Source organism: Lissotriton vulgaris, chromosome 5, assembly GCF_964263255.1.
Source record: "Lissotriton vulgaris chromosome 5, aLisVul1.2, whole genome shotgun sequence".
Classification (NCBI taxonomy): domain Eukaryota; kingdom Metazoa; phylum Chordata; class Amphibia; order Caudata; family Salamandridae; genus Lissotriton; species Lissotriton vulgaris.
In genome coordinates this window covers 354484044-354496955 of record NC_141693.1, presented here as the reverse complement: position 1 = coordinate 354496955, position 12912 = coordinate 354484044, and the positions used below count along the sequence as shown (strand labels likewise).

Here is a 12912-nt window from a genome sequence, read left to right as displayed (position 1 = left end):
TTTCGCCTTTCTTCTTCATTACTGCTTGTTTTACTCTCACCCATTCGCCTTTTTCCAACGTTGACTCCTTCACTCTTTTTCTTTGATTGTAGTGGTCCATGTACACTCGCTGGGCTTTCTCCAAGTTGTGCTGGACCACAGCAGGTGACCATTTACTGGTGACTGTTTTTTCTCGCCAAACTACATTGTCCTTCGTGAACGGGTGCCTGCCTCTGAGAATCTGAAACGGGCTGTACCCTGTTGCAGTGGGAGTAATTTTATACACCCACAGCATTCTTTGACTTTCGGCCTCCCAGTCTTTTCCTTGCATAATGGCGGCTTGGATTGACCCCATCAGAACTCGGTTAAACCTTTCCACTTGTCCATTGCTGGAGGGATGGTACACCGAGGTGTGTTTTGACTTGATTCCATTTCTTTCGGTGTATCTGTGCCACTTATTGGATGTGAATTGCGGGCCATTGTCTGTCACTATGGTCCTCGGGATGCCTTCCCTAAGGAACACCGATGTGAGGAATTTTATGACAATCTCCGAGTCCATTTCCTCTTGCACATGCAATTCTGGCCATTTAGAATACTTGTCCACCAGTACACACAAGTACTTGGCCGTGCCTTGTCCATCTAGTATCGGCCCGCGGATGTCGACAGCTAGGTCTTCCCAGGGATCACGAGGCTGTTCGAAGCTGCCTAACGCCGGTCTCAACGGTTTGAGTACCTTGTCTGACTCCTGGCATTGGCTGCAGTCTCTAACGTGTCTTTCAATCATGTTGTTCATTCCTGGCCACCAGTACATTTGCTTCACCCTCGACTTGGTCTTTACAAAGCCTAGGTGACCTTCATGCAGCTGGTTCAGTAGTGCAGGGATAAGCTCTTCTGGGGGTACTACCTTATCCCCGCGATACAGAGATGTTCCCGAGTCACTCATGGATAAATCCTCTCTCACTTCGTACATTTTCCTGGTTGCCTCCTTCAGCCTCTTCTTTTCCGGCCACCCATCGACTAGGTACCTCTTGATCTCCTCCAAGGTCTCATCTTGCCTGTATGCATGTGCCCATTCCTGCATGCTGATCGCTTTCTCCATGTCTTCCATTACCGCAACCATTTCTTCACTCTCCTCAGCAGGTGTGGGTGCATCTTCCATGGCTGAGGCTCTGCTGAGATAGTCCGCCACCTTGTTGCGTGTCCCCGGGATGTACTCCAAGTCGTACGTGTACTCTAATAATTTGAGAGTCATTTTGGCAATCCACTGGGTGGCCGTGGCATGCCCACTTGAGGTCAGTACCTTGACTAAGGGCTTGTGGTCAGTTTGTAGGCGAAACCTCGTGCCCCACAGGAACTGCCGGAACTTTCCCATTGCCCACACAACAGCTAGCATCTCTTTCTCTATTACGCTAAACTTCTGCTCAGTTTGCGACAGCGCCCTTGATGCAAAACTGAGTGTCTCAACCGTGTTGTTGTCTCTCTGTTGGGCAAGAACTGCCCCCAGACCTTTTTCGCTTGCGTCCGTGATGAGGATGGTGGCTCCTGCCGGGTCATGTCCTTGCAATGGCACGGCCTGCCTGATGTTCCCCTTCAGTTCCTCGAACTCCTTCTGGGCCACATCATCCCACTGGAAAGTTGATTTGTCTCTTATAATAATCTGTGCGTTTTCGTGGCAAAATGTTGGACAAATTTTCTGTAGTACTCGGCCATTCCCAAGAGTGACCGTACTTCATCTTTTTTGTTGGGGGCTCTGGCTTCGCAGATTGCTCTGACATTTTCTTTCTTGGGCGTGATCCCTTGTCCGCTTATTTCGTGCCCCAGGTAGGTCACGGATGTCATTCCAAATCTGCACTTCTCCCATTCTGCTGTGAGTCCTCTTTCCTGTAGGACGCTCAGCGCATAGTCCAGTTTGGTGTTGTGGTCTTCACGATCCATCCCCATTATCAAGATGTCGTCTTGGAAGTACTGGATGCCTTTGACATCTTTGAACAGGCGATGCATGAGCTTTTAGAATACCGCTGCGGCCGATGCCAGACCAAAGGGCATCCTGCGGAACTGATAACAGCCATAGGGGGTGATAAAAGATGTAAGTTTCCTGCTGGACGGGTGCAGGTCGATCTGGTGGTATGCCGACGTGAGGTCAACTGTGGAGAACCACTTCACGCCCCTTGTTCCCGCCAACATTTCCTCTATCCTAGGAGCATTTATTCAGTTTGCGCAGGTCCACACAGAGGCGGACCTTGCCATTGGGCTTCCTGGCGACGACCAAGGGGGCCAGCCATTCTGAGCTGTCGATCGGTTCAATGATCCCTTGCTCTTCCAGTCGAGACAGTTCCTGCTGGACCGCTTCCACATTGCGGACCTTATGAGACACCGGTTGGGAGTTTTCTCTGAGGACGATATTATGCATGAACTTCTCCAGTTTGCCCACCTTGCCTCCAAAGACGTTGGGAAAGTTTCTTCTCACTCTTTCCAGGTCTGGCCATTGTTCACAGTCTGTTAGCAGCACCTGCTCCTTGCCTCCTGGGTCTAGTTTGATCCCCAAGTCTCCCTGGTCCCTCCATCCTAGCACGGAGTGTCCCTTCTCAGCTACGTATAGCTTGCATGTGGCTGTTCTCCCTCAGAATTCGAACTTCAGGCTCCGGTATCCTACTATGGGGATCGGGTTGCTAATATACGACACCGGCCTGATGTCTGGTGGGTTTAGCTGCGGGCCTAGGCTCAGTTTAAATTATCCTTCCCACACAGATCCCTGCACAATTGTGTACGGGGATCCAGAGTCAATTGCAATCCTGATTTTCACACCTCCTATAAGCATGTCTGCTCTTGGTTTGTCAGATCGCTGGGTGTCGATGCCTAGTACTTGCTCCTCGATGCATAACACTCTGTCGTCCTCATCCGATTCTTCCTCGGCGCCTTCATCCTGCGCTATGTATTTCACCAAAGTTTTCTTTTCTTTCTTCCGACACACTTTCTCATAGTGGCCTATCAGGCCGCAGAACATGCACTTCTCACGAAAAGCAGGGCAGCGTTTGTCATGGGCTGCGTGGTCTGCACTTCTGCACCTGTAGCCCGTCGATTTGTTGGAAGAGGACTGCTTTCCCGCTTGACCTGGTCTTCCAGCCCATTTACTGGTTCCGCGGTTGTCTCCCGGCGCCATTTTGAATCTGCTCGACGGTTCCGCGTCGTCAATCTTGTTAACCATGACTCTTTGCGCACTCTCCTTCTTTGCAGCTTCCGCACATCTCTTGGAGAGCTCAGCCTTTTTTACCATAGCGATCACTTCTTTAAGTGTTGCCTCGCCATGAGCCCATAGCTTGTCCTGCAAGTTCTTGGTGGTGTGCATCACTATCTGGTCCTTGATAAATTCCTCCTCCTGCGCCCCGTACTTGCATGTGACTGCTAGTCTCCTCAGGGCTGCCACGTAATTGTCCACCGACTCTCCATCGCCTTGTTTCCTCTGCTGAAAGTTGAATCTGTCTATAGACACGCAGACAGCTGGGCAATAATGGGCGTCTAGGTCGTCTAGGGCTTGTTTGAAGACATCTGCGCCTGCTGCCTGTGGCGGTGTCGTTGCAATGTTTGTGAAAACCCTTATTCCCTCTGGGCCCAGGTTGTGCAGCAATATCAGTCTCCATCTTGCGGGGGTGAATTTGTCAGTTGATTCATCCTCCAGGGCTTCTAAGTAGTTCCTGAAGTACTCCCTCCAGTCCTTCCACTTCATTTGTGGTTCCCCTGGTCTGGGCAGAAACGGGATCGGTGCTGTGAGGGACGATGCTTGATTGCTCATCTTGACCTGTCTCTCTGGCCCTTCTTCCTGATTACTGGGGCTGCCAGGCGTGCTATTGCTTCCTCCTTGGCTTCTGGGGCTGCCCGGTGCGATGGCGCCTTCTGCCTGCGACGTGGTGGGGCTGGGTTCGCTTCCTCCCGCTCCCTCGTGGACACCCTTTTCAGCCAGGGCCCTTGGTGGGGTGGTGGCGTGCTCCTACCGTGCTTATGCGCAGGTCGCCTCACTTCTTGGCTCTCCGACTGCGAGTGCACTTGGTCTTTCTCTGCGCCTCTGCCACGCTCTTCCCTTCGGTTTTGTAGCGCCTCCACGCTTCTTTCCTCCTTCTGCGGCGTGGATGATTTAGTTCTGGACTTCCAGCGTCTCCGCTTGCTCGGTCCTGCCACGTGTTGCACTTTATCTCCTTCAACGAGTGGACAGATCCCACTCCTCGTCGCCACTGTGGAGGTGGTAGGTTTCCTCTAAATGATTACACTGAGGCAGGAATGAGGGGAAGTTACGCTTATTTAATTACATTAAGGTAATAGGGAAGAGCGCCGGGTAACAGGTGTGGCTCGCTCCGAGCCGGGCTCTGACTAGCGCGAACGCCGTTCGCACATGCGCATAGCCACGTTTCCCACCGGCGCGTGTTACGTCACACGCAGGCCGTTGGCATCTAGAACGTTAACACCACACTTTATAGAAACCTGCCGGGCAGAGGTGTCCTTCGCAATTTCTCACTGGGCCAGCTCATTAATGCGGCAACACAACTTTGTTTGCACGCGGGTCTTTTATCTTACTTTTTTATTTACAAGCACCCCGTTTTGCGCTTTCATGTAATGGCGGCCACGCAAATCTGTTTACATGCGGATTGTCAAAACAAAAGTACGTGGCCGTTATTAAAATGCTGGACCCATGCACAATTCCACCGTCAGGTTTCTGGGTTCCAGGGTCACGGAGGATCACCTTTCCAGGATCTCAGAGATGGTTAGCGGGTCTTGCAGGGAGAACCGGGTTCAGGGGTCAGCCTTTAGTGGCTAGAATGCAGGCATCGGTACCCGTGCTGCTTGTGAGGAAAAAGCAAGGGGAACTCTGCTTCAGATTTCTCTGAGGATGTTTTCCAGGTAAACTTAGATCATTGCATTAAAAAACAGCTGCACACTGGCTTCCACTTGAGGTTCTGTGCGCAGCAGCTTGTCGGCGTATACCCAACTGTTTGTTCTGTGACCAGCTTCACTTACACCATTTGGACTCTTACTCGTGGCCATCTTCACAGGTTAGTGAGTTTTCTGAATGATGTTAACATATTTCCACTCTACATATTTAAAAATTGAGTGGGTAACTGCGTTTTTCTTGGAATTAAACGCACCATCTAAATATGCACTTGTTTTTCTTATAAAATACATATTTGAATAATGGATAATTGGTCCCACCCTCACTTATGTTGTCTGAGTTATCACCCTATCGTTTGCATTACCATGCTACCAGCCTCCCTCCTGCTGTTTGTTGCCCTGCTCCCACACGTCATTAGAAAAATAACATAATTCTTCCCCTTTCCGCTGCCCATGTTGCTCCTCCCACCTGCCCAACGTCCCCTTATTGTCTGTTTCCCCTTCCTGCTATAGCAAAACCAGCATTGGCATAGCCAATAGGTCTCACTTTTGGGACCTTATAAGTATTTAGTTATGCAGCACAATATCCTTGTTCTTCAGAGTCTACAGTAGGGCGACAATGGCTGGTCTGGCATTATGGGACACAGAAGGGGGACCCCGGTAGACTGAGGGCCAGAGGACAGTCTGTGGAGACAAACCAGTGACAGCCCCCGCTGTGACATGGTGCCCAGCAGCGTCAGGTTTTACATGAGTGACGCTCTTCCCCTCAGACTGACAGCTGGCCAGTTTCAGAGGCTCGTGGCGGAGGAGAGGCCACATCAGTTCACACCTGACTCAATGGGTTGATAAGACACAGAAAACATATTAAATTAACAGCCCATGTCCTAATATTATGCCTGAATACCAGGAATTTTTTTTTTAGTATAAGCAATACCACACTTTAACGAACAGCATTCCACAGCATTCCTCGGCTCCGTTTTCCAGTCGCTTTACACCTTCGCGGGTTTTTAAGCTGTGAGCTATTACCGAACCGCTGCATTTAGAATTAGTTCTGGGGGTGTGAAAACTAAGAATGGATTCCTAGTTTAGTGGTATGGCCTTGAGCGGTACACGTCCGTGGAAGTGTAGCTCACTTCACGCATAACTTGTAAACAAGTTGCTCATTTAGCAGAACTTTGGCACATCCTTGGACATTAGCTGAAGACACAGGGCTCATTCGAAGGCTACCTCCGGAATGAGTTATAAATATATGGTTACATTGGGAGGTGCAACATTTTTGCAAATTAAAGAAAAGTTCTGTCAGGAAAACATTGCTGTTGACCTTTTAGAGTCGATAGCGCAACAACACTGAGGGAAAGAAGAAAATCAGGTAAAATCCCTTGAGGTGGTAATCTGACAAAAAACACACAGACGAGAACCCAGAAAATGTTGGAATGGCCAATTAAGCTGTTAGGCTAGGAGCTGCGCCAGGAAACAGCAGCATATCATTCTTCTTTTATGTTATGTTATGTTACGTGCATTTGTACTGCGCACAGCTGCCCCAGCTAAGGGGCGTCCTGGCGCATGGCAAGGTGACACGCAACAGCCACAAGAAACATAACGGCTAAAAGAAGGAACCAGGTTTAAAACAAGAACGTTTTGATCGCCTTACGAAAGGAAAGAAGATCCTCCATCAGCCGAATTTCCACCGGGAGGGAGTTCCATAATTCGGCTGCTTTGACCCGGAAGGAACGGCCACCAACACGGCACAGCTTATATCGAGGGATGATAGTAAGCGCTTGACCCAGACCGGGTGGGGACGTACCACGACAGGAGGTCTGTAAGGATTTGAGGAGCCAAACTCTTTAGAATTTTGAAGGCTAAGCACAGTACCTTGAATTGGATTCTGGCCCTGACTGGCAGCCAGTGCAGCGTTTTCAAAGTACTGGAAACAGGGCAGGATCTAGGGAGACCAACAATTGCTCTGGCGGCAGCGTTCTGCACGCGCTGGAGGCGATTGGCTTCGGCCAGATTAACCCCCGCCAGGAGAGAGCTGGCATAATCCAGGCGCGATATAACAGTAGCCTGTATTACCAACTGCCTGGTGCGGGGGTCAAAAAATTTCAGGACTGGTCGCAGAGCCCGGAGGATTCCAAAACAGGCAGCTGTTTTCTTCGTGTGCCCCACAAAACTGAGGGTGGGGTCCATCCACACTCCTAAGTTTTTTAATTCCGTCACCGGTAGTGGAGCAGACCAAAGCTCTGGAGGCCACCACCTGTCCCCCCAGAGATCCGCCCTTCTACCGACGATCATGATCTCGGTCTTCTTCGCGTTGAGCTGGAGGCAGTTGGCCTTCATCCAGCTTGTCACTGCCCTAAGTCCACTCTGAAACCTGGGAGCATCCTGGTCCGCATCCCCACTGATCGTGACCGCTAGCTGGGTGTCATCGGCATATGACACCATGGTCATACCCCACTGCCTGACAACCTCAGCCAGCGGTCTCACGTAAAGATTGAACAACGTGGGGCTCAGCGAGGATCCCTGCGGCACTCCCTGTTTCAGAGGATGGAACTTGGACTGGAACGGTGGCACCGCAACGCTGAAGAAGCGACCATCGAGGAAGGACCGGAACCACTGGAGGGCGGATCCCCCCACTCCAATCTCCTCCAGGCGATGCAACAGGATAGGATGAGAGACAGTATCAAAGGCGGCGCTTAGGTCTAATAATACAAGCGCCGCTGTCTGTCCTGCATCCATCACTGTGCGAAGATGTTCAGCCATGGTGAGAAGGGCGGTTTCCGTGCTGTGTCCGGCACGGAACCCGTTCTGGGTGGGATCCAAGATGTTAGCTCGAGTAAGGTGGTCGGAAAGAACCTTGTTCACGTGGGCCTCCACGACTTTAGTCGGCCAGGGGAGCAGGGAAATAGGCCGATAATTTTCCGGCTTTTCCGGGTCCAGAGAGGGTTTCTTTAAGATAGGAGAAACCACAGCCCGCTTCCAGCTGGCTGGAACCATACCCGAGGCCAGCGAGATGTTGATCAGGGAGAGTACCGAGGTACGACCCACAAACGACTGGTCTCTGAAGAGGGCTGGCTTAAGCGGATTGGCGGGTGACCCGGATTTCACCTGCTGAGCCAAGATGTCAAATCCCTCAGATGTCAGCGGGGGCAACGCATGAAGCAGATAATCTCCATAGATGTTGCATGGAGTGCCTGCCTGTGGCCTAGTGACAGGGAATGTTAAGTAGATGTTCTGGACTTTTTCTAAAAAGAACGAGGCGAGAGCCTCACAATGCGCTGTGGAGCTCGTTGTTGTAGCCAAGGCCCGCTTTGCCACAAGGTCCTTTACCACTTTGAAGATGGTTTTAGATGGATTAGGGCTATTGCATACATAAAGTGCTTTATTTACGTTTTATTCCATGTTGTGCAATTAAAATGGCACAACACTGTGCCCACCTCGCGTGGCATTATAAAAGAAATGGCTTTCAGTCTCAACGCCAGCATCCGATGCAAAAAGAGACAATACCTATTTGGTCATGCTTTGTACTGATGGTAAATACCAGGATGCTGGAGAGCGGAATTTAAGCAAGCACATGGCTAGACACATTCTCATTCCGGAATTGAGAACGACAAGCGCCCAGACACAGAATCACAAGTGTTCACCCTGATGTTGCTTCATCAAACACTGGGTGGTTTGTAGTGACTTTGACACATCCGCTTCATACATTCAGGATTAATGGAAAACAGTCACTGCATATTGGTTCCTCAAAAGGTGCAGCCGAATTGACTTTAAATAGTTACAGCCCAAAGTCGAACTGAAAGGATTAAAATAGAGCTCAGGCGAAACTCCAATTACGCCAGTGTCTATCGCCCTCTATCTATCTATCGCCCTCACTATCTATCTATCGCCCTTACTCTGTCTATCGCCCTCACTCTGTCTATCGCCCTCACTCTGTCTATCGCCCTCACGCGGTCTATCGCCCTCACGCGGTCTATCGCCCTCACGCGGTCTATCGCCCTCACGCGGTCTATCGCCCTCACGCGGTCTATCGCCCTCACTCTGTCTATCGCCCTCACTCTGTCTATCGCCCTCACTCTGTCTATCGCCCTCACTCTGTCTATCGCCCTCACTCTGTCTATCGCCCTCACTCTGTCTATCGCCCTCACTCTGTCTATCGCCCTCACTCTGTCTATCGCCCTCACGCTGTCTATCGCCCTCACGCTGTCTATCGCCCTCACGCTGTCTATCGCCCTCACGCTGTCTATCGCCCTCACGCTGTCTATCGCCCTCACGCGGTCTATCGCCCTCACGCGGTCTATCGCCCTCACGCGGTCTATCGCCCTCACGCGGTCTATCGCCCTCACGCGGTCTATCGCCCTCACGCGGTCTATCGCCCTCACGCGGTCTATCGCCCTCACTCTGTCTATCGCCCTCACTCTGTCTATCGCCCTCACTCTGTCTACCGCCCTCACTCTGTCGAACTACCGCCCTCACTCTATCGAACTACCGCCCTCACTCTATCGAACTACCGCCCTCACTCTATCGAACTACCGCCCTCACTCTATCGAACTACCGCCCTCTATCTATCTACCGCCCTCACTCTATTGCATCACCACAGCATCACTCAGCACCACCACAGCATCACTAAGGGGCACCACAACATCACTATGCGCTACCACAGAATCACTGAACGCCACAGCATCACTCCGCGCCACCACAGGATCAATCTGTGCAACCATTCAACAACTGGTTCAAATATGTTCTCTCAATGTTTCAAGCTTTTTTACAAATGTCACAAAAAGATGTTAATATTTCACTTCTGTTCTTGGATTTTCGTCACAATAAAATACACTGAACATAATCTACACAAGTTATTTACCAAAATGTAAGCTACTGCCATTATAAATTACAATACCTTTTATTTAAGCATTAATTATTAAAAAAAATTAAAAGCCATTGTTATTTGTAATATCAATACATCTAAGTTACGTAAATATAACACATATTGCATTACAAATGCTATAGGTATCACATTAGAGAAAGTTAAAACTATTGGCATTGTAAATGACAAAGCTATTAATTTCGCTATTTTCAAAACCAACACATAAATAAAAAAAATTGTCATTTACAATACCAATAGCTCAAGCTTTCCTAATGCGAGACTTATTGCATTGCAAATGCTTGTTTTTCTTTGTTTGCATGGTGCTAAAACCCCTTCCCCCTTAAAGTATGTACTAGATATCCAGACTGTTAATGTGCACAATATCTTAACGTTTCATCTTCAACATATACAGCAGTAATAATACTGTGCATTGGCAGGAAGGAGTTCTTACTTAATTTCTTTTGCAATATTCAACTGTGAAACCAAGGTTTCCTTCAATTTGAAAATTGTCGTTTTAGAAGCAGTGTGTACACTCCTGGCATGCTATACTCCACTATGCACACATACGGCTCTTAATAATCTAATGTTTTAGCTGCCAGTTTTACATGGTGGAGACTCGGCCCAAGGGCATAGGAGCGCATTACATGAACACCAGTTACATTACACAAGGTCAGATTTATTTTCCTTCATGCAGATTAACAGATTTGCCCAGAATCACAGGATGTTGAGTTTACTCCGGAATTCAAACCTGGTTCTTTTTATTACCAAACTCAGGAGCTCAGGTTTATGCACAAGATTAGCATATTTGTGATTAAGATCGCAGAGAAAGGTTATCTGTGAAATCTGCTGTAAGAAAACAAGTACTGCCTGCGAACTGTGAAAAAGGCCTGTGCCAGTTCCTTCTTAGTGTTTTTGCAATTCCGATTTTAAGATCCCAGAGGGAATCCCTAGTCTCAAAGCTAGGGTAGCTGCTGGGCTAACTTTTTGCCCTCATCATTCATTGTAACCTACTGCAAAACTTGGGGAGTGAAAGGAATCGACCAAGATGTATTTGTTATGTATGAACGTTTGATGCCTCTTTAGATGTTTGAATTGCAACATTTTCTCAGCATGTGTTTTTTTTTTATTAACTCATTTTATCCTAACTACTCGTATTTTACTGATCATGGATATTCTTTTGCTTTGTGAATTGAAGATCCCTTATCAGACTGTTTATCGTCGCCGTTATAGTAAAAAAAAAACACAGTAAAGAGAACTCCTGCCTTTTTTCCCCCCCACACATTCAAAGACTTAACCCATTATTACAATAACAACTACACCAAAGCATATAATAAATGCGAGACCTATTGGCTTTGTCAGCGCTTGTTTTTTCTTGAGCCATTCATTCTCAGGACTTGCCCATTTTCTTTTCTGCTGATATCTATTTATGCATATTGTCATGGTCTTCTGATGGTATGGTCCACATTGAACTTTTTAGAGATGGGGGCTAAATGACAAAGCACAAAATGGTTCACAATTTGCTCTTTTTCCTTTACCTTCCTCTTGCAATTCTACAGTTCAAAACCAAATTTTAAACACATGGTCTTGTTCTTCAAACAGACAAAGATAAATTAGGACATCCCTTGAAATCTGTGTGGTGTTTTTTTAATTTTTATTTTAATTGGATCCATGGAAAGGAGTGTGCTGGACATGCTCATTTTTAGGTCACACGTGCCATTGTTTGACGTTATTGTTACTTTCATTTGCTTGCTTCTTCTTCGATGGCTTGTCTTCCGCTTCTTGTGTTCGTCCCTTGCCCTTCCCACCCATATGTCGCTTCTCCCGACCCATACCTCTGTTGTTTTCCAAAACCCTCTTTGTCAGTAAATGTTTGGGGAAGTCACGGCAGGTAGCATTTGCTGCTGTGCCGCTCCATGGAGCGGAAACCACTTTCACACAATACAACATTTCTTTTAATTTACCAATATAAATGTAGTCTGCCATTTTAGATCAGGATAAATTGTGCCTGCATCATTTCCGAGGTGGATACATGCGTTGTGTTGTATGCGTGTACATACATCATCATGCGAGCCTGGGGAGTGGCACTGTTATATAATTGCACCTATTTGTTTTGCCCTCACCCCCCTTTTTTTGGGCGGGGGTGATGCTGTACAGCACAAGCAAAAAGCATTGGCAACGCCAATAGGTCCAAAAGGCATCACCTATTGGCGTTGCCATTGCTTGTTTTTTTGTGTTTTTTTATTTTACTGGTGTAACTTCATTTGGGTTTATAATTAGAGCTTCTGACAACAGAGTAAAAAGAGTGCGATGTTAACACTGTGCTGGCTGGATGGGGGAGACGGGGGGCTTCTGGGGCGAAGTTTAACATCATCACTGTAGTACGTAGACTCACAGATCTTTTGATTTTTCGAAGACCTGTTATCTGTTTTAGTAATGTTGGATGTTCTTATCACTACAGATCGTGAACCAATTAAAAAAAAATCTGCTTTAATGAGGTATATTATAACATAAAATTCGGACTATATGAATCGGCAGCATTTAAGACAACCAGAAGAAATGCCTGACTTGCAGTGAATGGTGCATGAAAGCACATCCTACAGTTTTTGTTGGCCTACCTTGCAAAGTACCTCAAATATCCATTATGTACAAGCATGTCATAACTAAAGAAAACACTTTAAGTGTGGAACTTCAAAGGCTTTGCTTTTCTCAGCAGGTGGGCAGAGGTCAGATGATAGTGGATGGAACACAGTGCAAGCACCGAAGAATAACCGCGTGCTGGATCCCAGTAAATTCATGAAACTTTCAAAGGTGAGTGAGAGGACAGAGCAATTTCTGTTATATATAGCAGTCGTGGTCCTTAATAATTGCGCAAAATAATTGTTTTATTACGGGTATTTGGCAAAGTCTGTGCATGCCCTTCTCGTTACTCTTAGCCTGCATAGTGTTAAAGATTTAGGTTGCCTTTTTTGTTAATAGTAATGCAGTGAGATTTTTTTTATTTTGTTCTGACGTAATAAGATTTTGGACAACAGATCCATTTGATATTGTGGTTCTCTTCCAGGGGGTCCTCATCAATAGTCATAATTATTGAATAGCTCTGCCCACATGCAGGGACCCCGGAGTATGTATGTATATGGCATTGTGGGAGTTGGAGTGCAAAGGTACCAACATGCACAGCAACAGGTGTGCTTCAC

The 12912-nt window shown here is 47.7% G+C and overlaps 1 protein-coding gene across 28 annotated transcripts in view; it reads left to right on the top strand.

Moving 5' to 3' along the window:
• Positions 1 to 12912, top strand: part of EIF4G3 (eukaryotic translation initiation factor 4 gamma 3) — a 1432461-nt gene that overhangs the window by 1142987 nt on the left and 276562 nt on the right. For 23 of the 28 annotated variants that reach the window (XM_086921648.1, XM_086921652.1, XM_086921645.1 and 20 more), the window contains one exon: positions 12429 to 12526. In XM_086921648.1, coding sequence (XP_086777774.1) covers positions 12429 to 12526 — 98 coding nt within the window. The remainder of the gene's footprint in view (positions 1 to 12428; positions 12527 to 12912) is intronic. The other 5 variants (XM_086921654.1, XM_086921641.1, XM_086921664.1 and 2 more) reach the window with 1 other exon arrangement.